Source organism: Lepisosteus platostomus, chromosome 7 (genome assembly GCF_059453375.1).
Source record: "Lepisosteus platostomus isolate fLepPlt1 chromosome 7, fLepPlt1.hap1, whole genome shotgun sequence".
Lineage (NCBI taxonomy): Eukaryota > Metazoa > Chordata > Actinopteri > Semionotiformes > Lepisosteidae > Lepisosteus > Lepisosteus platostomus.
Genome location: NC_142617.1, coordinates 62,866,792 through 62,891,083, shown reverse-complemented (window position 1 = coordinate 62,891,083; position 24,292 = coordinate 62,866,792). Strand labels below are relative to the sequence as shown.

The 24,292-nt window shown below is 40.4% G+C and overlaps 3 protein-coding genes across 11 annotated transcripts; all 3 read right to left on the bottom strand.

Annotated features, from left to right (window-relative positions):
* On the bottom strand, positions 1 to 13,701 carry LOC148659448 (protein PML-like). 6 transcript variants are annotated; one of them, XM_088641681.1, is made up of 12 exons: positions 13,651 to 13,701; positions 12,753 to 12,848; positions 11,250 to 11,741; positions 10,029 to 10,612; positions 9,562 to 9,599; positions 9,097 to 9,322; positions 8,950 to 9,011; positions 8,333 to 8,468; positions 3,945 to 7,942; positions 2,885 to 3,039; positions 2,169 to 2,215; positions 1 to 1,193 (listed from the first exon to the last, which is right to left on the bottom strand). In XM_088641681.1, exons 3-9 carry the CDS (start codon positions 11,735 to 11,737, stop codon positions 7,176 to 7,178), a joined length of 2,301 nt encoding a protein of 766 aa, XP_088497807.1. In that variant the 5' UTR covers positions 11,738 to 11,741; positions 12,753 to 12,848; positions 13,651 to 13,701; the 3' UTR covers positions 1 to 1,193; positions 2,169 to 2,215; positions 2,885 to 3,039; positions 3,945 to 7,175. The 6 variants fall into 6 exon arrangements, with proteins under 6 accessions (XP_088497807.1, XP_088497805.1, XP_088497804.1 ...); XM_088641679.1 differs by having other exon boundaries at positions 2,883 to 3,004; XM_088641678.1 differs by having other exon boundaries at positions 2,169 to 3,004; positions 3,945 to 6,628; positions 6,660 to 7,942.
* A 542-nt stretch (positions 13,702 to 14,243) lies between these two features.
* Positions 14,244 to 24,285, bottom strand: LOC148659446 (protein PML-like). Of its 4 annotated transcripts, none has more exons than XM_088641673.1 (3): positions 24,095 to 24,285; positions 15,846 to 15,949; positions 14,244 to 15,429 (listed from the first exon to the last, which is right to left on the bottom strand). In XM_088641673.1, the coding sequence occupies exons 2-3, from the start codon at positions 15,934 to 15,936 to the stop codon at positions 14,864 to 14,866; spliced, it is 657 nt and encodes a 218-aa protein (XP_088497799.1). In that variant the 5' UTR covers positions 15,937 to 15,949; positions 24,095 to 24,285; the 3' UTR covers positions 14,244 to 14,863. The 4 variants fall into 4 exon arrangements, with proteins under 4 accessions (XP_088497799.1, XP_088497800.1, XP_088497798.1 ...); XM_088641674.1 differs by lacking the exon at positions 24,095 to 24,285 and adding an exon at positions 21,345 to 21,482; XM_088641672.1 differs by lacking the exon at positions 24,095 to 24,285 and adding an exon at positions 17,444 to 18,025.
* Positions 18,166 to 21,483, bottom strand: LOC148659447 (protein PML-like). The gene is made up of 3 exons (XM_088641675.1): positions 21,345 to 21,483; positions 20,757 to 20,844; positions 18,166 to 19,412 (listed from the first exon to the last, which is right to left on the bottom strand). Exons 1-3 carry the CDS (start codon positions 21,345 to 21,347, stop codon positions 18,868 to 18,870), a joined length of 636 nt encoding a protein of 211 aa, XP_088497801.1. The 5' UTR covers positions 21,348 to 21,483; the 3' UTR covers positions 18,166 to 18,867.
* Positions 24,286 to 24,292: the final 7 nt, after the last annotated feature.

The window sequence follows — 24,292 nt, the reverse complement described above, 5'->3', positions numbered from 1 at the left end:
TTTGTTCTCTCCTCTCTTTATTAGTAATAAAAAAAATCAGACAATGTTAAGGTAGTTCTATTAGGTCAGGTCTTCAGATAGCATGGCTCTATAGAACTGATGTTCTGTACCAATGACCTACTGAATACACTGTAAGCAAATAAACCCCTTTTGGTCATAAAGCCTTTCTTTCTGGCCCCATTAGCTCAGTTTGCTCACACAGTATTCCTAAGACTGCCAGACAGAGAGAACTGAACAGAAACAATAAGTCAAAGAATTATAAAGAATATCAAAACTCCCAAGTTTTAGAAAACATGTATAAATGACCTTAAAATACTTCACCTACTAGTTTTCTGTCTACAGATTTATAATTAAACTTACACTTGAAAATGACCTCTCAGCTAGACTGTAATATTGTTGCTTTGCAATGAAAATTATAAAAAAACGGGCTTCTAAAAAATGTCAAAGTTTATATTTTAAATTTCTCGAGTGTTGCTCCAGCTTGTACCTTTCCAGGGAAAAACTGTTTTAATTTTTAACCTACTCCCTAGAACATATTTTAGTGTTACATAAGCCTTGGTTACAGTCATTCAGTAATGCTCCTTTAGAGGCTCAGAGGTAGTCCCATGTTCACTCAGCCTCTGAGCTGCTGTCTCGGACACGTGTTTCTCCTCTGAGGATACATGCAAAGACTGGCCACTATACAAATGAGAGAAGTCAGGGCATCTACTCTTTTGTGGGGTTCATATGACTGAAGAGCTTTCCAAACCAGAAGGTCCTGTAAGAGCTCTGTGTGCTTGACAGCTTTTCTTAAGATTAATCTTCTCCAGAGTGCTGATCTTGAATGCAGAATGCAGGAGTGACCTTCGCTAAGGGATGTGTATCCAAGAAACAAGAAATGACAGGCTCAAATTCTTCCCTCGGACCAATACTTGGGAGGGACCTGGGGAGACTGGGGCAGCTGAGACACCGGGCATTGTGGTCAATAAGGACCAGCTAGCCTGAAGAGTGAAGGAAGCTGGGAAAGTCAGTCAGGGTCTCCCCAATGGTCTCGGACTCCACTGGTTTGGAGCACCACAGCAATGTTCTTGTCCGCGTGGTCAGTCCGCGTGTTGGCGAAGCTTATTCTGTGACTGACTGGAACAGCAGGCTGCGGGTGTGAGGGGCCGCCTCTTTACGAACTGCGGTCAGCTGGGCAAGGTCACATGAGACATCTGTATGGGAGACAGGCAGACCACCGATCAGTTCTTTTGTTTTTGCTAACTGGTTTTGGTGTAGAAGCCAAAGGATACTTTTTTTTAAGACACTTTCCACTTTTGTCACTGTTCATGTTTTTATCCACTGAATATGACCATGCCAAAATGCAACCGACGGAACAGCTCACAATGGAACACCTCAGAAAGGAGTTGCTCACAGGTACATGGGGGATAAAAGGTTAATGGCCCAGGTCTCAACAACACTGCTCGCTGAGAACAGGGCATTATAGAAATCTCTCTTACGTTTGCAACAGACAGAATACATCAAAGTAAAATAGGTTTCTTAGATATCACCAGCTCTTAATGGTGTGCAGCTTGACCTGCTACACACAAATCTAGCTACTGAGTGTTGTTGACTTAACTGTTTTGTGGAATGAACATCACATTTTGTAAACCCAAGCCCTAACCTATAAGGGCAGATTTATCATAATATGGTCAGACAGTCAATATACATACACTGTATATCCACATATATGGAAACAAAATCAACTCTAAATATTTGTAGTTATAATACAATAATATTTTATTTATATGTATTATATTATAATTTATTAATCTATTTATTGTCTGGTTAATTATTTCAAATTGTTTTTTGACAGACTGGGAACACTTCATTGAAGTGTGAACACAAATTTCATTTAAGTAGCTTTAGGAAGATGCTTAAAGACCTAAAGGACAGAGGCAGCAGTCTCAGACTGACTATTGATCTAAGGCATAATGACACCCTGTTTACACTTCACAAAGACATGAATAATCCCTGATAATGTAGAAATCAGGTTGACAGATAATGACAGTGCCAAACAATGTTCACAAGAGCCAAGTCACGGCTAAACACCTTTCACCTTTTTTGTGAAACAGGAAACAAATTAAAAAAAAATATTTCACTTTAGATCCTTTCCAACGCAAAGACCTGCAGTTCATTCCGGATCTTACCCTGGAAGTTTCATCTTCAGGTTTGCCACTAGATCGTAGAAACTCATCTGTAAATGCATCCGTAAAAAGGGATTATAATACAGATCATTTACAAAGAAAGAATATTAGAAGAAAGAGGTGTCTGGTATTAAATCTGATAGCCTCTACTGTCCCAGTGGACCAATGAACTATAAGTGAAACTTTAAGATTCATCTAGTTTTTCAGTACAAATATTATTCCCCTGGGTTGTATTCAGGGTGGTGTTTGAACTCCTACCAAGTTTAGGAAGAAATGATAAAGGAGTCTCTCAATCTTTTCCTGGTCTTGGACCTTTTGCTTTTACTAAATACCCTTTAAAAAAAGCACCCTTTAAAGAAGTAAAAATTGAGGAGACTACACGGGCCTTTAGTCATGATCCAGACTGGACCCGAAGGATAACTTGCATACAAGAGAACTAAGACACGGGAGCTGTGTTCTTCAGACCAAAATGTTATTCAGCTACATGAAACACAGTTACATCAAACATGTGCATAAAAACAAAGTGGGCAACTCCAAAGGCTCATTACTATGTAAGTAAGTGAGGCTAAAGTATGAAAGCATGATCCCCTGTTTCCATCACTGCTGCTTCCATATGCAGTTCCATCTGTTTCTTCATCAGCATTTGAAAGCCTTGCTGAGAACTCAGCTCCTAGTGGATGTTATTGAGCGCTTTATCCCTCCCCAGCAGTTTCTTACACCTTTCAACGTAAAAGTCCCTCTGCTGTTCGGCCTCGGCCTTGTTGCTATTACAGTACGAACGTCTTCTGGCCCCTTGTGCTCCAGATCTGTGCTTTCATTGCAAATGTGCGCTGAGCAGGCTGGGTAGAAGAGACAAAGACTAGTCTGATTTTCCCTGCAAAACGAGACTCTAGATTACAGAGGTTTATATGCATAATGGCTGATGCCCATTGAAATATGTCACATATTATGGAATTTGCTCCATAATGTTTACTAAATATACTACATATAGGTTATATATAGGTTAATAATTTCATAAAACTTTGATGAAAAGGGAATTTCTTATAATATAAATAACTAACCACTGGTATTTATGTGATAGTATTACACTTAAATTATACTTTTTTTTACAAGGACAAAAACCATGAAAGCGAGATATGCCATACTTCATTACAAGTTGTCGATTGTTACTCTCTGAGAAAATTTAATTGTACACAAAATTCTTGAGAAATGTAGGAATGATCTGTGGATATAGTGCTGGCATTAATATTACTCAAAAATAACATGCTAACATGCAAAATGTTTTTTTTACAGCACTCTAAAATTAAAGTCACTTGTAAAGAATTTAAAATACTTTTATCATTTCTTCATACATTATCCCAAACTACAAATTACTACAGAGTATCACAGAGAGCAGGAGCCTAACCCTGCTGACACAGGGCACTACACAATATACTGTAACACCCTGCATGGCTGCCAACTTCATCACTTCTCTTTTATTCCTAAACTTAAGTTTGAATGATAAAAAAGCCACTTCTTAGTCATTTTAGGTCAAAAGAGAATGAATGTTAATTATTTTGCTTTCACCAAGATTAATGTCACACACATCAGACCAAATATCTGTTAAAACGTACCACAATTTTGAACCTTAACCTAAAACTGCTGCCCCATGTAGAAAACAAATATTTGTAAGACGGTGTTATTCCTTTTTTGAATTCAGAACAAACACAGTGTGAAACTCTAACTATAAAAATGAACAATTTAAGAGGAAAGTAACTTAACAAATACAAATAAACTCACCGCGTTTGTGCTCCTTAAGAATGCCGAAGGTCCAGACGCGCAACTTTCCTCCCCGTGATCAAGAAAATGCTTGCAACCCTGGTGGAACACTACTACTAATAAAATACAAAGCACCTTACATATAATTTGCCAGGAACCAGTTTCAACTATTTCACAAGTTGTTTAAGGCCTTCGATGAGCATTACTACCTAATTCTAAAAAAATGCAATTTGTTTATTCAGCACCAAGGCAATAAACGCATGCATGTCATCACAGAAGATTGTCATGTACTGTATAAGGCTTAAGACACAGCCACGGTGACTTTGGTAAAGAACGTCACAGGACTGTGTACAGTTATAAGGCCTTGAATTCTGTTAGCTTTTTGGAACACACCATTGTAAATGACCACATAAGTCAGCTCTGCGACAGCCATAAGCAAAATAATCTGACTAACAAAAGAGCAAATCTTTTTTCAAGTGTGAATTTTTTTAACTGGTTGCCATGTGCATTAAGGCACATGTGCTTTGATGGAGGTAAAGTAGATCACAATAATTTGCAGTACATTGCACATAAGAATTTTAAAAACATGAAGATATTTCCATACAGATCGATACAGCTGTAATCATATTATGGAATTTGCTCTGTAATGTTTACTCAATATACAGTATACTGTATATGTACCGCAACAACTATATGTAAACAATTAAATGGTGTATTTATAAAAAACAAATACTGTATAACAAAGTTGCTTTATGTATATTACAACTTCAAAATCCATATTGTTTAAAGGTGTGACCCCCTATCTGATTGAATACTCAGTAAAAGGTCATTTCCTTGTGCTAAAGTCTGTAATGTCATATCTCTGTTCCCTCGACGAGTTTCTTTAGATGTTTCAAACAAGACTTGATAACTTTTTTTTTTATCACACAACACTGAGTAGGGAGACTTTTTAAAACCATGGTTCCCATATTACAACTCTTTTCCATTTTTTCATATTTCTCTCTTTTCTGAAAGTACATTTATGTTCAAGTCGTGTAAAAGACAGTAAAAGCCACAGTCACTTTCCCATTCAGTCCACGGTCTTCTTGATGAGTCCTTCGTCATTCTGCACAGGGGTCTCTGCTGTCAAGAACTGTCTCGCCAAAGGTAGTGGGAAAGTCAGTTTGACCTTCAGGTACAACTTCAAATACAGTACACATATGAGACTATCTCTACATAACAAAAAGACAACTCCACTACCTTCTTTCGTGCTGTGATGCCAGTTAACTGTTAACCATAACTATACAACACTAAAAAGAGTTAGTATAGTTAGTATTTAATACTTGAATACTAATAATAGTATTATAATAATAATGCATTTCACAGTTGAAATCTCTTGCTAATTCAAATAATTCACAAACTTAAAAGTACTTTTACCATACCTCATTAAAGATAGCAAATGAGAAAAGACTACTATGCCAAATTTTCTTCATATTGCAATTTTCCTCAGGTAATACTGTACATCCGACTATTTCTTGAGGGATCATGGAACAACAGTCTCTACAACATGGTTCTTTAAAATACTTATTAAAACATACAGTACCTCTTTCTTACCTTTACTTATCATTTCATGATAAGGAAATATAATTTTTTCACATGTTTGTATAGCACACTTTTTACTTTCACCTCCATGAGTACTGCATCTTTGAATCATCTGGACACCGATGTGCAAATGTCATGCGTCAACCTTGAACTTCAAACAACACTGAATATCAGGATTGTTCTAAATCTATACTGAGAATCAAAAGAAATGTTTCATTTTACTTATGCATGTTATTATAATAATAAATTGTTACGATTATTTGATGTATTCATGACAGGCAGCGAATAAGACTGTTGCAATCAAGCACCGAATAGCCACATTAGGGACAGAGCTGATCGAGCACAGGTGGTAAAGTGATCCAACCTGCTGAAGGTCACGTCTGATGGGTCAAGAAAGAAAAATGCAAAAGGGACAAATATAACTCGGTGATCAAGAGAACAAAGACGTTGTACCGTTGGTATTCTGGAGGCTGGGCAAAGTTGGCACACTGACTGATTTCTAACCTGGAAAGACATTACAAATACTCTCCATTAACTGTAAGCTCATGATCAGGGAGAACTCGGGCCACAACACCTAGACAAGACTCACACATTATCATGGTTCATCTTGGGGACCGTCCTTGCACTGGCAGGCCCACGGCCTCATAAAGTTCAGGTTACAACTACCTGCTCATCAGACGTGAGGAGGCAGCTCAACAATCACAGTCCTCGAGACAGGCAACCACGCTGGGGCCCACTGCTCACTGACCGATGTTCATCACTGGAGCAGAACGGACTGGTATGAGCAGGTAGACACATCAGCAGGGAAACCAATAGGAAGAAGCATCCAGTCACTAAAGCACTCCACTGGCAGTGATTCGTGTCATTTTCTGTGGGCTTACATCCTCACATTACAATTTCAGAGGACATCGCACCTACTAGTGCAGCTCAGCTTTTTTGTGAGTTGCGAGGGTGACAGCAATGTCATGGAGGACCTACTGAGCATACTGAACATTTCTGGGATTGTGGGACTTGATCATGTGTGGCGTGATGAACATTCACATGCTTGTCCAGTCCGTAAAAGCAGAAAGGGGAAGAATCATGCAAAACAACATCTGCTCCATGCGACAATGCATGTGTCACAGCTTATACTGTTTCCAGTGGTGTGACTTTCACAGTACACTGCCTGTACATCAACCCTGCTGATGATTAATCTCCATACTGAATTCACCTACAGTATGTCATCTTCAATAAAATATCAGTGTATCTGCTACACTAGTGGACTTGATATTGGCATTCATGCTGTGAATTCTTTTTGCAGTTATAAGTGCTGAGTTTCTTTTGATTCTCAGTATATTGTCTACATTTTCGGTTTCTTAAGTTGATACCTTTGTATTGGCTAGATTGCTTTAGCCCCTTCTACAGTTCCAGCTTTTGAAATCAATTGCTGTACCTATATTTCAAAGGCAGAGCTAGGGTTCCTTTTTATCCAACTATAATGGATGGATCACTAATGTACTTATGTGTATAAACAATGAATGATATTTACAAAATCAGAAAAAAAAATGCATTTCTGTTGCATTTCAGGTTTTGGTTGCATGACTTCTCAAACAACATCTCTCGAACATATGACTTTCTTGTGAAATACATAAATTCCACTTCCTGCTTGTTTCCCTAACAGGAACAAAATCTTCACTCTTCCATGTTGCTGAAGAAGGTTTTCAACCTTTTAATCGTGCCTGCAAACATGGTCAGCCCTAACTCTTTTCTCCAGGGCAGGAGAAAGATGTTTAGTCCATTTTTGGGGTCCTGTTGGTAAGCTTTTCTCAGCATATCGAAGCTCACCTCCCCCTTAGCTAGCTTTTGAGCAGCAGGTTTAGTAAGTGCCTTCTCAGCAATAAGGGGCTGTAAGGAGTCGTAGGTCTCCACCTGCAGAAGAGAGAAGGAGTGACTGCGTGTTTGCTCTGGTGTGGGGATCATGGCGTTGTAGAGCCTTTGCAAAACTAGGGCATCTTCAAGAGCATTGTGTGCAAGGTAGGACTCCATGAGGATACACTTGACCAGGTTCTGCAGGGAGAAGTTCCTGATCTCGACATTCTTCAGTATATCTTTGGCCAGGGGAAGTGTGTCCAGGAACCCTGAGACCGAATTCTCTAATTCATCCCTGAGGCCTACTTTTTTAAGGACGCGAATCAAAATGGGACAGTCGAACCTCCAGATGTTGTGGCCTACAAGCAAGGGTTCGCTCAGACAGCGAAGGAAGTTGAGGAAGGCAGTCAAGGCCTCTCCAATGGAGGTAGTTTCCACTGGCTCTGAGTGCAGAAGCAGCACTCCATCCTCCATAGTCAGCCCGTTGACAGCTGATGCTCCCTGTGTGATTGGCTGGACTGGAAGGATGTAAGTGTTAAAGGTCAACTCGCCACAAACAGCAGAGAGCTGGATAATGTTGGAAGAGAGATCTGGAAGACAATCAAAGGTGGAATTATATATTTGTAAACTCAGATCTCATCAGCATGTATAGGTTAGCATACAGTATGCATCAGCCTTATTGTAATGTATAAATCTGAATTAAATACACATATTTAAGATACATAAAATGATCAGGCAAAAAAGCATTGTAATACTAACACTGATTTATGTGACATTTCCTAACAAAGACATTTTTCCAAAAGCTGCATTACTAAAGAAAATTTGTGGACAAATAAAAAAAAAGGTTTTTAAAACTAGAAGGATTGTATACGTGTGAAATAAAAACATTGTTCTTTACATGTAGGCAAAAAATGGAGTGGAAAGAACAAGAATAAAAAAGATTGAGAAAAATTCACATTTCTGAATGTGACAATAAATACCCAATCCTGTGGTCTCCAAATCAAAGAACACGATAGTGCCTGTTGCCCAGTCTTGTGTGGCGACTTTAGATTGGATCTCGCTGCTGATTTGCAACTGGGACACAATTTGGTTGTTATGATTCCGGCCACCTGCACCCTATAAACACAGCCAGAAGATAAATTAATTTACACGTTTCTTGAGACACCCCAACTTTTTCTAGCTTATTCCATCTTTAGGCCCTCACTACAAAACATGCTTATCCTACAAAAGTGTGTTGTTGCATTTTCTACTGCCATTGTCATCTACCATTCTGAACAGACAACTGCTTTGGAACAGGTGCAGGTAATGCTTATTTAGCAGCCAATAGAGAGATTTGATTTTTGTATTCAAACAGTTAGTTCCATTAAGTATTAAGTACCAGAAGTGAAAGAAAAGCCAAAAGGCCACACTCTTTAGGATTGGAAATGACCATTCCTACTTTAACTTTATTTGAAAGTCTATCTTCAAAGTCTTTTCCGTAGGGAATGTGAAACCTATAATAAGACAGGCAATTTATCGAGGTTGCAACAACTGATATTACATTGGGAGCTAAAATTATTTCTGAAATGAATATTGATGACTCCGTGATTGTCCTTACTGATGGAGATTCATCTTCAGATTCACTGGAAGATATTACCCACGAATCTGTTTGTGAAGTACCTGTAAAAATATGCAAAGTTGCAGATCAAAATGCTGCAATGCAGAATATTTTGTGACGGTATCCAGAAATTAAGGCTCATCCTACCCATTGACTCTATTTCCTGCACAGGAGACTGTGAGGTGGACCGTGGGCTGTCAGTTCCTGGGTATGACCCCATGCTGGCCTCAGACTGGTAGAGATCTGGCGAGGTGTGGCGTTTGGGCTGGGGTTGCAGATCATGGTACGAGTCAGATTGGTTCCTGTGCTTGTCAATCCACTCTGTCTCCTGGTCATCCTCCCTCGCTCTTTTCACACTGACAACCCCAGAAGCCTGCATTCACAATACAAAAACACATGGCAGGATTGACATAATAAATGATGCAAACTGTGTTAAAAGTGCCCAGCCCAATTTTATTTTTACCAAAGGAGTTGTCTCTAATTATTTTGGTGCTGCATGTGTTACCTTGATATTGCTTTTGACAAGAAACAAACAGAGCAGAGCAGAACTATGAATATTCTTCCCTTACCAAATTTAAAAAAGTCTTTCCTTACCAAATTTGATTATCTTACCTCAGAAGACAGTGCCATTTCTCTTCTTTCAACACTGTCTACAGAAAAATAGAACACAGCTGGGTTGAATGTCAGGTGGCCAAATAACACTACAAACTACAAACACAACAGGTTACTTAATTTTCAGAAGTTTTCAAAAGACAACCATGGTCAGTCCAACGGGGGCTTGGATACTCGAAGGGGCCACTTGGAAGCAGTTAAACAAGCTCCCAGCACAATGTGGGCTGTTAGACACCAATGCAAGCCCCTAGCAACAGTCAGCGTAGTTTGAGAACATCCAGCCTACAGAAGCAAGAAACAAGTTGGAAGCATTTAGCGCACGACCCATTCAGGTTCCACTTCAAAAACCTTTGTTTTGTTTCCAGCTGCTTCCCTGCAAAATGTGGAAAACGAGTGGAAAGACAGGCAAGGTCACGTGGAGCAGGCAGGTTTAACGACAAGGGAGGCACAGCACTTAATTTACTCACTTTTCCAAACTGCCAGGCTGCCGACGCAGGCGCGAGATTCCACATGGGATTTGGTGAAGGTGACTTTCAAGGCCTGCGGCTCGACGTGTACCCTGTCTTCTCGCTGGAGCTCCTGCAGGGAGGATCTCACCATGCCCTGCATCTCCAAAACGTCTTTGTCGGCGCCGTAGCACTCGATTTTCTCAATCAGGTCACAGGCAGCATCTACCCTCTTGAGGACATTCTCCGTCTCGCAGAGCCGGCCCTTGATCTCGGCGTCCTTGTTCGCATACATGCCCTCCAGCTCGCCCAGGAGTGCATCCCCCTTCTCCGTGACTACCTGCACCGTCTCCCTCACCGCCTCTTTGATCGCGTCCTCTAGCTCTGCTTTGTGGGCCCGGTTCGAGTCCTGCAGAGTCCACAGTTCCTGGCAGGCTTTGGCGAAGGCCTCCCGCTTCTCCAACAGGGCAGCAGACATTTTTTTGAGATCCTGTTTCTGCAGTTGCACCTCTTCTTTCATGTCACAGTGCTCATGGGCTGGAGGCTTGTGCTCCAGGATGGTGCAGGTGCAGCACACAGACTTGGAACACGTCCTGCAGAAGATGCTGTGGGAATTGAGAAGGTGCAGACAGGGTGAGAGAGCAAGGAACCATTTTCACATGTATCTGGCGATGTGGGAGTTATCTGCCGTATCAAGCTTATTTTCACACCTCTCAAGAGGCTTTTCCTTGGCAAATTAATAGAGAACAGGTCTGATAACACATGGTTCTTTAAAAACAGATATTCAGGCAGTCATATACTGTACTGTAATTCATTCACACAGATAAGAAAATCAGAAATGTGCCCTCTTACTGAAAATCAAATAAACATGAATTAAAACTGGGATTTTGGTCAAATTACCTTGAATTTGTGGAAAACAAGTTTCAAGTAGGAAATAATTTAACAGTGATGTTAATAAAATAAACCTACAATACAGACAAAACCTGTATCCTGTAAATCTTCAAGTTAAAAGAAACCAGATCACCACTCACAAACTTCTGTTATCCAACCCTTACTCCAAAAGATACAGGGTTCTAGTCTACAGTTACAATTGTTACGCATCAAGTGTAATATCTGACTGATTAGAAACACGATAGTGGACTGCTTCTTATGAACATCTTTAGAACCAAACTCAAGAGGTCTAAAATTGGAACACCAAGGCACAACGCTGTATTCCAGTCCAGAAGCCGGAGCGGATCTAACCTAATCATCTGCTTCTCGTGGCTGGGACAGTAAGGGAGCCTCTTCTTGCGGGTGGCTTCCAGGAAGTCTGGGAAGTCCATCCTCCTCAGGTTCTCCACGCTGTCCACTGGGTGTCCTTCCTTCTCTGTGAAGATCTGATGGGCATCAAAACAGCTCTGGCACAGCATTTTCTCACACTCGAAGCACAGGAAGCTTGCCCCAGCTCTGCACCTAGAGCATGGAAGCACGCTGGCTTGGACAATCTGTCTGTAGGTATCAACCCTGGCCTTCAGCTCCGAGAAGAGCACATTGTTCTTCACCTTGGGGAGTTCTGTGGCTTTCTGGCAGGTAGGGCAGGTGACAGAATCAGATTTCTCACACCTTGTTAGACACTCCTCGCAAAAGGTGTGAAGACAGGACAACAGCTTGGGAGAGGAGATGTTCCTGGTACAGATTCCACACAGCAGGAACTGTTCTCCGTGTAATAGGGTGCCTGCCTGATTAGCCATTGTCCTGTTAAAAGATGGAGAATCCAGAAATAACCCAGTTGCATCAGAGTGTATTAGGGAAGGCACAAGAACACTTTTCCAATTCCGTTCGAAAATGTGTGTTGGATTTGCAAGCAGGAAAAGCAACGTTGTTCCGACATCACAGTTCGACCGATTCAGTTTGCACTTAACATTTTTTTCAGTATCTACACTGTGTTGCTTCCTGATGTTGACTTAATTTTATAGATATAAAAATTGGAACTGCCCATTATATTTGTCATGCATGTGCCCGGTTTGAAACCACCTGTTGTTTAAGACTTGATTTTTTGGCAACGTCTGCTGTATTGCACAGAGAAAGAGGCCCTGCAGTCAGGATTCTCTGATGTGCCCCTTGTTACAGCACTTCATCTGTTTGACATGTGAGCGCTGGACAGGAGAGAAAGATTGCCAGAGCAGTGCAACACTCACTGACATCACACCAGGTCTGAAGGTGTCCTATATGCTGCAGAAAACTGTCTTCCTAAAAGCTGAGAAAACCTTGGCCAACTGTAACATCCACCCTACCCATGCAATGCTGAGTCAATAGTGCCTATTTCCATTTGTGAATATGGCATACATTCCATATCTATTCAGTGTTGCTAATTGATATTCATTCAATGCTCTTTCAAAATTATTTTGCCACAATTCATGTTGTGGAATCAACACTTTATACCTTATCAATGAGGAATATTTGGTAAAATGATGTGGACAAAACACTCACTTGGCATTGGGTAGATCTCAAATTAAGGACATATCAATGCAAAGTTAATTTTCCTCTATGGAAATTCAAAGGCAGCTCCATCTAAGGTCCGTGAACACCAAATTACACTTTTAAAGTAATGTTTTGCAGACCTGGTTTTGTTTGTACTACAGAGAACGTTCAAAATTCATATAATACACAGGTTTGCATATGAACAATTTTAGCATAGGCTGCACCAGGTTAACTAGTATAGTATTTAAAACTGGAAAAAGATTACGTGAAGAAAAAAATACCTACTGGATAAAATCGGTGGGTTAAGATGTCCACTGTGGTCTCTTCACCTCCATATTCTAGTTGCTGCGGAGTGACATCACCGTAGCAGGCGTCTATAAGCTTTTTCAAAATAAGAGCCAATTCTTTGTATAAAAAATACATACCGGATTTTCCTCCCTCTATTACAGAATATCACAACTCGTATCACTGCTTAGCAGTACGACATACCACTTTTACAATGAAAGAAAAACGAGAACAAAGAAAAATAACCGTTAATCTCTACACAACAATACCAAAATCTAACCCAGAGGTATGGACAAAAACAAGCAAGATCCTGAACTGCTTTTTATACTAATCTTGCCTTTGTGACCACTCAAGTCTCACACTTCGGCTGTATTTAAAATTTAATTGAAGAGTACAGTATATTTGAGTTTTATTGTTTTACAGATATCAAAACGATATAAATTTATAAGAATGGTAAATGAATCAATAATTATCGATCGTTCAGATTATGCTTGTTAAAAACCCCGATTGCCTTCAGCCACATTACTGCCGGGTGCTACCTTGTGTTTGTTACAAAGCTTTTATGCGTTTTTCTGTGCATTAATAGTAAATCAGCTGTATTGACCGTTTCAGGATTTATGGTGGTGGTGAAAGACCACACCCTGGAAAGGGTTAAAAGCTGCGCAGGAAAACGAAAACGGAGGTGGCGAAGCAGAAATGGAAATGAACAGCCTGTACCACTAACCTCTCTTTCACTTCTAGTCTGACGAAAGGGTACTGTGCATGAAATTAAATGCAATCGGACGATGAGATGTGCCAAACATACTGTAAGCCATATATAAACCTGATTTCAGCTGTGATTAAAAGAACAATACTTCAGAATGTATTGTGTTGTATGAATTATTGTTTTCAAACATACAGTACGCACGGATCCTTATTCTCCAAACAAGTCTCATTTTCCAGCGGAGAAACGGGGTTCCTTCCTCGATGTCTATAATTTTGCCTGTTAACACCCCCTACTGGCCATTATTATGAAACGATTTGCTTTGCTTAGCAGATCTAAAGAAAAATATTGAAATCTAATTTGAAATATTTAAGATAAGATTAAGATCACTTTATTGATATCCATATACGATTTCTTGCACTAGGAATTTGTCTTTTTGCATAACCCAGCTTGCTCTCCTTGAGACACAGCACACAGACGGAGAGAGAAGCTTGGGGTCAGAGCGCAGGGTCAGCCATTTATACAGCACCCCTGGAGCAATGGGGGTTAAGGGCCTTGCTCAGGGGCCCAACGGAGTAGGATTCCTCTGTCGGCTGCGGGATTTGAACTGGCAACCTTCCAGCCACAGGCGCAGATCCTGAGCCACAGAGCCTCCGCTCCGCTTGTATTTTATAGGTGTTTAACATTTAAGAATATGTGAATGGCCACAATGCAATTTTTTTTTACATGTAAAATTATATTTCCTTTGTCTCGTCATAATATTAAACACACCCAATTAAAACAACTAATAAAAACCAAAAGATTATGACACTTTATTAAATCCTTAGAGATCACGTGGACCTGAAAAAATACATTACTTTATTTATATTTAATAAAACAATAAAATGAAAGATAACAGATGCTTTTCCTAAACAGGCAGTGTCTTTTATAAATTTTCTTTCTGCCTTGATCATAATTATTACAACTTGGCACATTTGATTCTGAAGTCCAAGAAATCACACTGCTGTGGAAATAAAACAGCCTCTAGCAAAACGCCCATTCTGTTAACTTAAACATTGGTATGTAGAGAAGCAAAAGGTCTTTCCTTCTCAGTGGTTTTAATTTAATAAACGCAAATGTTAATTTTATTTGCCTCAAGATTCCTGTGAACCAAGTCTCTGAGGCTCAACTCAGAGCGCTGAAGCCAGTTCGTGTTTCAGAGACAGCTCTGCTGGGTTAAGGCTGCTTTTGAAGTTCCAGGAAGTCAGTGATATTGCCAATTGATGCTCCAAAGCAGCCCTCCCACAGCTCTTATTTCAGGGGCTCCAGTAGCTTCTGCAGCCTCTTAGAGGGACTCTGTAGGTGAGACTTCTAGAGTAATTCCACATGCAGCCAGTTTTCTTGCAGCATGCTTGGAGATCACTTTTCCTTAGATGAGTGGCCACCGAGAGTTCCGAGTTCCCACCTGTGAGAGAGTGAAGGTGTGCCTGACCACCTGCTCTGACCTGGGCGCCCAGGCGCAGAAGAGCCGCTGCAGAGCCTTGACGTCTTCCAGAGCATTGTGCGCTTGGTAGGAGGTCCCAAGGCAGGCCCTCACCAGGTGCTCCTGGCGATAGCTCCGGATGGAGCTGTGCCTGAACAGCTCTCGGGCCAGGAGGAGGGTGTCCACGAAGCCGGAGGTGGCCTGCTGGAAGTCCTCTCTCAGGTGGAACTCATCCAGCACCTTGAGCAGTACAGGACAGTCAAACCTCCTGATGTTGTGCCCTGCCAGAAAAGGGCGGTTCAGCATGCGGAGGAAGGCCACGAAGGATATCAAAGCCTCCCGGTGAGTGATGGTTGGAAGGGCCTGGCTGTGGAGCCACAGCTGTCGCCTCCTGACAGTGAATCCGGTGACAACTGAGGCCCCTCTAAGGATTGGTCGCCGAGGAACCATGTAGACATTAAACGTGTGGTCTCCACTTACAGCGGACAACTGTACGATATCACACCTTGGACCTGTTTGCAAAGGCACAATTGATGTGTTGTTACTGCTCCGTTCTCCAAGACTGCAGTCAAAAAGTAGTGTCACAATCTGCAATCAGTCCTTTACCCCCGACTCATGGAAAACAATGTCAGAGAGAATATAAAGCTCAAACTTGCTGAAAATGCACAGAAGAATCATTGTAAATAAAATCGTATTGTTAGTCTACTCCCCTCTTCCCCATACATGACAAAAGGGGATTATAAACAACTAGAAATAACTATATGCTGTACATCAACATCCTTGTCAGTTTGTAAACTGGCAGTACGACACATACTGACCTCAGCTAAAACATCTGCAACAGGAATACTTTTCCACAGTGAGGGGTTTACAATAGATTTAAACTTAATTATCTGAAGAAAGATACTATATAAATGTAATATATAATTACCAAGTCCAGTGGTTTCGAGATCGAAGAAAACAAGACTGCGGTGAAGATTACATGAGGCAGAAGAGGCCACTGCGAATGCATTACATTCCATTGGTCTTTTAATTCTGTAAAAGAATTAAAATGATTCAGATTTTTCACCATTATACTGTATGTATGGACAGCAACACACAAAGTGTTGAAATATATATTAAAAACATTGAAGATACCTAATCTGTAAATTCTAGAACAGAAGATGAGGCATTAGGTTTTATACTGAAATTGTGCTGACCGCTGTGTCACTTGACAATAACATTGTTCCAAGCAAGAAACAATTACATATATTATAATTAAATTAGATATAAAATGTCTCCATTTACAAAAGGGTATGTTCCACAAAGTGTTTATGTGTACTTTGGCCTGAGAAATGTAAAAAATAGACCACTGAAAAACAAGGGGTTCATGATCATGATCCACAGCTGAATTATGAAATACCCTATTTAAAAAGCCTAGAAGAACTGTATTTACTAATGAAAGTACAAAGAAAATGTGTGTTACAATAGAAACATCTTGAGACAAACTTCAGCTTTCTTGATGTAACCAAAAGACTAAAGTGGAAGGAGAAAATCAGTTCCAGACTTGTAAACTGTAATTCCAGCCTTTTCCCCCGAGAGGCTGTCCTTGTGTTCTCCTTTCAGAATGGTCCTGAGCAGATGGACTGAGCCTTGACATACACCTGACATACAGTACCTTCAAACTGCATAACCATCTGCCTCCGAATCCACCATCATCATAACGCTGTGTACACTTCACATTTGTTACGAAAAAAGACATTTCTAAATAACAATCACTTCATCTTGACATGATACTTCCATTTGCAAAAACTTTTCTTTGACAATATCCGATCAACACAATCAATTTAAGGTAGATTTCCTTATATACTTTCTTTCTCATTGTAAATTCAATCTCAACAGGTTCTCAACCTCAAAGTTAGATTTAATAATTTTCGGATGCTGATTTCTGACAGCCTCTCCCCCCAGCAAATCATTTCGCTTCCACCTCTCATGAAAACACATTTACAGAAGCTTGGTGATGCTGCTGGGGATCAATCAAGTCTGTTCTGAGCCACAGCTTCACATATTTCAGCAGTCTGCTGTTTTGCTTCCATTTGAGCTGTGGCATTCCCCTCTCATTCTGTACAATAAAGACCACACACTATGCTTTAGACCCTAGCTTCTCCTTTAATCCATGTAAGACGCTAACCAGATAAACATAAAACTGGAAGCAGTGTTGTCACCTTGTGGCCTAATCTCAGAAGCTAAGGAAGAGCAGGGCATAGTCAGTACTGGTGTGGCGTTGGTGGACCAGTAGGAGGCACTCTTCTCACTGGATCTGAATTTACTAGCCGACACCTAGTCCAGTGATCAGAGTTGCTGTGCATTAGGAGGAATTGTCCTTTGGGTGAGATATTCGCTCGAGGCCCTGACTACCTGGTCAATAAATATCCCATGCTACTTCTGGAAACAGCAGGGGTCTTATCCCTGGGGTATGGTCTAAATTTCATTCTTGGATTTAAAAACGTGGCCTCCCTAAGATTCCCTCTTAATGAAGCAGTTTCTTACTTCTTCACCTGTGTAGTAGGGCTGCAGGCACACAATGGCAGCCGAGCATCACCCAGGTGAGTGCTCTGTAAAGCGCCGTGGGACTCTCTGGGATGAGAAGCACTATACAGTATACATGCAAATGCATTATTTATTTTAACTGGAAAAGGTTTACACACTTAAGACCATGCAAAAAGCATACCGCTCATGTCACAATAAGTAAGGAATTCACAAATACATTCCACAAAACTATTCCATTTGGAGACATCTGCACTAAGCAGGAACAGATAATATACCATTTATATTATAAGTTCAGGTGGGGAGCTGCTTCAGCATGCGTAGGCTGCAAAGGAACAAGTAACAGGTTTATTCCCTGCTGAAAAAAAGAAGAAAGAAAACACAACGTTTCGGTCGTGGAGAGGAAGGCTGATGAAGGCTCCACGGCCGAAACGTTGTGTTTTCTTTCTTCTTTTTTTCAGCAGGGAATAAATTTATATTATTATTAACTTATAAAATACTGATATAATTATTCTTATATATAGACTATATACTATTTCTATGGCAAATCTATCATGTATCCACTTATCGCATTGACTGTATGAACTGTAAGTCAAACTGGCTAGAAAAACTGCTAAATAAGTTTTAAAACAGCTGTAATTTGAATACAATCCTTTACATGTTGGTCTAGTGGACCATGGAAAATGTGTATTAATATGTGCGATGAAATCAAATAATCTAAGACATTATATTTTTCTCTTTCTATGTATATCTCATTTAATAAAAATGTACACCAGACAAACATATGAATCATAATTACTTAAATTATTATTTAAAAAAAAACAAATGAGGTATTTTACATTTTGATGCAATGACAAAAAAAACCTCAAGCTAAATTTATAATCCAGTTTAAATTTACAATGTGTTGAAGATCAAATAATATCCATGACTGATTCCAGATATCATTTTAAAGTGCAAATATTTTTAAGATTCATTTTGTTGATTTGTGAAAGATCTGTTATTCTGAAATCATACCGTTTAACATTTTTCATGTAACTTTTTAATTCAATTGATGAAAGAAAGCATTTAAAGAAAATCATACTAAATTACAAATAATTTTAGAACACATTATTGTTCCAAAGTCCTAAATTAAACAAATTCCAGAGTCCTTGAGAGAGGACTAAGTACACAAAAGGTTCTCAACATGCAATAACGGGAAGGATTATCTTCAGTCACGACTGATGAGAAAAATAATTGTTTCAGCTATTTCATAGTAATGCAACACTAATCAAATTCATATTTGAAAATAAATGTGCTTGTTACGTCATGTAAAAAATAGAATACTGCCATTCACTTTTCAAATGTTTTCCTTTAAAAGATACCAAACGGACCGTGTATCTTTTTAACAATAAGTCTGCCGTTTTGAAAAAGACTGAAGCAATAAAATCTCAGCACTGTCTAGACTCTAGAGAGAAGCGCTGCTTGCGGACCATAGCTGGGGCTGGATTCCACTTATTATAAAGCTCCTGCAGAGCTCTGACATCCTCTAAGGCATTGTGCGCCATATAGGTCTTGTGGAGGAAAAGCTTGACCAGATACTGCTGGGAGTACTTATTGACTTTAGTGGCGGCTAAAAGTTCTTTGCTCAGGAGGAAAGTGTCCAGAAAACCAGCAACAACCTGTTGGAATTCATCCTTGAGGGAGAACTCATCAAGAGCCCTAGACAGCACAGGGCAATCGAATCTCTTGGCATTGTGGGCTACGAGCAGGGGCTGGTGGAAAGAGCGAAGAAAGTCAATGAAGGAGGATAAAGCCTCTCCGTGGGTCACTGTCTTCACAGGGCCCCCATGCAGAAGCAAGGCCTGGCCCTGGACAGTGAACCCAGTGATCCTGGAGGCCTCGTCTGTCATCCTACAGCGAGGAACCATGTGAAGATTGAAGGTCTCTTCTCCACTGATAGCAGACAGCTGGACGATGTCGCACGCAGCAACATCTGTGTAGAAGACAACCGGTACAGTTAATACATCAGCTTGTTTTCCTTTTTTTTCTTTGAAGGTGCAGCCTTTGTCCAGAGTTGTCTGCTATTCCTTCTCCGGCTGCTATGTGACTTATGTTATGTATCAAGGGCGCATATACAAGTTTCTTTTTCCGCACCTGATGCAAAAAGTAAATATTCAGAACAAGAGAGCAGAAAACATACGGCACTTTCTGACTACAGACATCTCAATTTCATTAACATTATGTAACACCCAGAAAATATTTGTCTTTTTCAGAAATACTTGTATAAGTGTCCAAACAATAAATCCACCTGTTCCTTAATTTAACCTTAATAGAAACCCCCTACCTATTCTCATGATTATCAACTTACATTCATAAGGCAACTTCCTAACGTGAGGCTCAGTGGGAAACAAAAGTACCACCACATAGGAATTTTTAAACATTTCACTGTGGTTTTGGAAATATTCACTTCCTGACTATAGACCGTACATGTCTGCTAATGAAAACATCATCTGCACTGCAACTTTCTTCAATTTCTTGGAAGACATAAATAGCCCATATTTATAATTTAGAGATATTAGATATTTAGACATCTTTTTTCATAAACATTAGTTCTAATGGCCCTCTCCAACAATCTGATGCTGTCTTTTTTAACATGCATGGAACAACAGCACGACTACCATGGACATGAAATGATTATACATTGCTTCCGAGTTAATATACAGGGCTTAAAAAAATTAGAAGCCATAGTTTATTTTTTCTTGAAAAGAACTAGACTGATGCAAAGTCTTCCCTTCTTGTAAATGAAAAAATAAAGGTTTATTCCATTCTTGTGATTTTTGTGAGCTCGCAGAAAAGACATTTCATTGCCAGCAACTACTGCTGCACGCTGTATTGTTGAGCATCTGATAAATAAACTTTGATTTGATTTGAAAAAAGAAGAAAAGAAACACAACCTTTCGGCTGTGGAGCCTTCTTCGGGTGTATGGAACTCTTGCAAATGTCATGTATGTATTGTGAATTTAGACTCAAACCCTGTATGTATAAGAATGAAATGTAGAAAATGTTGATTGATATTCCAGTTAATACAACCATGTAATTCTAGCAATTAAAGACAGATTAATCAATATAGAATGTTAAAATTAGCGTAAATCCTTTGTTAAGAAATGCGGGTGTTCCAGGACTATTTAAATAATTTAAAACCATTTGTAATCCAGTAACAAATATAAATTAATCAGTAATTATTTATAGAATATTAAAAGGTACTTTGATTTGCAGCTATCTAGCACCCCAATGGCGTTTACACAATTTATGATGGAAGACAGAAGAATTACTGTACCCAGTCCTGTGGTCTCCAAATCGAAAAACACAAGGGTGTACTCAGACTGACTCTGGGTAGCGTTTCCCCTTGTGTTTGGTGCAGAGTTCTTTGAGGGGGGGGAAAAAGACAACGCATTTTAAGTTGCATTTAGCACTCCTAGCACTCTCCTAAAAAGAGCCCCAAAACATTCAAAAACAAAGCTTTGCACTTCACACGTTATTCCTAGTACTGGCCTCAAGTCTGGACAGGACAGCGCCATCAGCTCGCCCAAGCACACTTCAGAGATATTGTGGGACTGTATTTCACCCAGCCAGCTCGTCCACCCCATTGCTGAATCCCATACCGGACCTAACTCCGCTCCACGATGACGTCCCATCTGCCGTGTTGTAAATACAGCTCAAGCTTTAAAGGAAACATATAACTCTTCGCTTAGGATTTTTTAAAGTATCCTAAAGGGATGTTGAACTTTCATGGAGATTTTATATTCAATGACCCCTCTATTACAATTTTCATGTCGGTTTGAAAGTGGGAGCGAAGAAACACTGTCTTGACTCTATTATTTTGATTAGTTATTGAAGTCTAAAAGCAAAACAGACGTTTACTTACCATTGTATATTGTGCAGTCGTTATTAATACTTTATGTGGGTCAAAAACAGAATGGAAAAAAAATCCTTTAAATGTGCGTAGATCTAAAAAAAAAAGTATTTTCTCGATCAGGTCCCAGGATAACAGGCGCTAAGTGCAGCTGGTGAGAAGGTTTCTTCGCACTGTTTAAGTACAGCGCCGCTGTGCCTCCAGGGTTTCGTCTTAGGGAGGGACAGGTGAGTTTGTTTTGAAACGATACTGTGACTAAGACCGAGTTATAAAAGCTAGCCTAGGCTACTTCCGATTTCTGTGAAACCGATATCAGGTTGTAAACATTATAGGAAATCACGTGGAAACTCCATGGATACACCATTTTTAGCAAATAATCCCATAATCTAATACAAAAAAAGTAAACGCGTTAATTGCAGGTTCCATGAATACTACTGACTACAGTACGTGACGGCTTCTCACGCAAAGTGAACTGTATCCTACTGTTCCTCCCTGAGAATATGACATTTTGTCAGGATTTATGCACCTCCTGTATTGTATTGTGTTGTGTTGTATTTCTGACTTCTACCTCAACCACGGTCTCACACTGATGTTTTCTTGCACATTGTTTGCGCTGCGTTATATGTAAGTTGGGTGTATTGCTGAAGATAACAGTCATTCTGGTTTCTCACTTTTCTCTTTGGTAAAGGCGCGTACTTCCAGATTCAACGACTGCTTCTTCCATAAGAAGTCGTCATTGAATTCTACCTCAGTTGTCTGCTATTCCTTCTCCGGCTGCTACGTGATGTATCTTATGTTATGTATCAAGTGCGCATATACAAGTTTCTTTTTCAGCACCTGACGCAAAAAGTAAATATTCAGAACAAGAGAGCAGAAAACATACGGCACTTCCTGACTACAGACATTCGTTTCGTTAACATTATGTAACACCCAGAAAATATTTGTCCGTCCAAACAATAAATCCACCAGTTCCTTAATTTAACCTTAATAGAAACCCCCTACCTATTCCCATAATTATCAACTTACATTCATAAGGTAACTTCCTAAAGTAAGGAATGGCACAGTGTGAAACGAAAGTACCACCACACAGGAAGTTTTAAACGTTATTGTCTTATCCACGGTCTCACACTGATGTTTTCTTGCACATTGTTTGCGCTGCGTTTTATGTAAGTTGGGTGTATTGCTGAAGATAACAATCATTCTGGTTCCTCACTTTTTTTTAGGTCGGGTGTTATTTAACTTTGCTGTTGTTCCTGCTGCTGTTTATGTCGGTGTTTCCTCAACGTCTTTGTATTGGAGCATTTATGCAAATAGGCATTTCATTGCACTAGCGCCTATGACAGATAAATTGAAGTCTGAAATGGAGAATTGACGTTGTTTGCACAGGTTTTAATAGACGGACCACGTGCTCGCCCATGTCACGTTGTGTGCCCTCAGTCAGGAGACAAGATGTAGAAACGGCAGTAATCATGTATCGCACAGAGCTGCTCTAGAAAAGATCTGATCATATATGCACTGTATAAACAGTATAGTTTCTCTGGTAGGTCTGGTGCAGTGCGTGTGGAACCCCGGTCCGAACTACTTTATTTGCAAAACAAAACTGGTGCATATTGGCCACAGTAATAACACTGATCTCTAATCCGAACATATACTGAAACGCACATTCCCTTTCCAGTGTATTTGCCTTTTCCCAACAGCTGAAAGTTTCCATTGCCCTTAACCAATCCATTCAGGTTAGTGATATTTTATCCTTTTTTTTCCCTCCCGAAACGTTCTTCAGAAGCATGGGCGTCTTTAAACCAGCAGCCATATCACTCTGCAGCTCACAACTGGAAACCCACTGAAGCTCAGCAGGTGTGAGCCTGGTCTGTACCTGGATGGGAGACCTCCTGGGAAAAACTAACGTTGCTGCTGGAAGAGGTGTTAGTGGGGCCAGCAGGGGGCGCTCACCCTGCGGTCCATGTGGGTCCTAATGCCCCAGTATAGTGACGGGGACGTTATACTGTAAACAGGCGCCGTCCTTCGGATGAGACATAAAAACCGAGGTCCTGACTCTCTGTGGTCATTAAAAATCCCAGGTTGTTACCCTGGCGTCCTGGCCAAATTTCCCCATTGTCCCTTACCAATCATGGCCTCCTGAATTGGCTTGAATTGAATTGGCTTCATCACTCTGCTCTCCTCCCCACTGAGAGCTGATGTGTGGGGAGTGTTCTGGCGCACTATGGCTGCCGTCGCATCATCCAGGTGGGGCTGCACACTGGTGGTGGGGAGTCCCCATTACCTGTAAAGAGCTTTGAGTGGGGTGTCCAGAAAAGCGCTATATAAGTGTTTATAATAATAAGCTATTATTATTATTATTTTGTGTGACAGAAGAAAAGATACATTAACAATAATCAAACAACTGGCTCCTGTATAATGTTTTTATCCCGGCATCCCAGATCGCTTTACACACGGGAGGGGAGCATTTCACCCACTCCTGGACTTCAGGACCCACCTGACCCCACGACAGGTAACACCACGAAACCCAGCACGCAAATCAATTTCAACAGATTAATAGGTTTTGAACCTATAGCGGGAATCTGTGCACTTTCCAAATCCGTAAACCAACGGTATTCACAAAAGCAACCACCTACGAAGACATTTGCCCCAGCTTAACAATTGATTCATAAGTGGAGACAGACTGCAAGCATCATTTTGATGACTCTCTGTAGTCTGTTCCTGCGCATTTGTGAAACGATAAACTATCGTGCAGTTATGGTTACCTTATTCGCGGTCTTTGTAAACACAGGGCGGATCAGGTAAGGTAGCAACTGGAAGCAAGCGGGTCAGAGACTACTGAAGCGGGGAGCCCCTATGCTGTCTGTACTTTGGCCTTAGAGCCTGCGCCTCTGGCAGGTGTTTTAAATTCGAAGCAATGGCTGATTTCCAGCGTGCTTCCCCGTTTCCAGGCAGGCAGGTGT

What these genes read in the sequence shown, in the direction of transcription:
- LOC148659448 (XM_088641680.1), bottom strand. Translation starts at nt 11,737, where the DNA reads ATGGCTAATCAGGCAGGCACCCTATTACACGGAGAACAGTTCCTGCTG. An exon ending in CACGAGAAGCAGATGATTAG is followed by an intron (nt 10,613 to 11,249) that starts GTTAGATCCGCT and finishes CAATTCCCACAG; the next exon opens with CATCTTCTGCAGGACGTGTT. An exon ending in GCAGGAAATAGAGTCAATGG is followed by an intron (nt 9,012 to 9,096) that starts GTAGGATGAGCC and finishes ATATTTTTACAG; the next exon opens with GTACTTCACAAACAGATTCG.
- LOC148659446 (XM_088641671.1), bottom strand. Translation starts at nt 17,570, where the DNA reads ATGCATTTGCATGTATACTGTATAGTGCTTCTCATCCCAGAGAGTCCC. An exon ending in CCTGCAGCCCTACTACACAG is followed by an intron (nt 15,950 to 17,451) that starts GTGAAGAAGTAA and finishes ATTCTTTTACAG; the next exon opens with AATTAAAAGACCAATGGAAT. An exon ending in TCTCGAAACCACTGGACTTG is followed by an intron (nt 15,430 to 15,845) that starts GTAATTATATAT and finishes CTTTGCAAACAG; the next exon opens with GTCCAAGGTGTGATATCGTA.
- LOC148659447 (XM_088641675.1), bottom strand. An exon ending in TTTGGAGACCACAGGACTGG is followed by an intron (nt 19,413 to 20,756) that starts GTACAGTAATTC and finishes TCTTCTACACAG; the next exon opens with ATGTTGCTGCGTGCGACATC.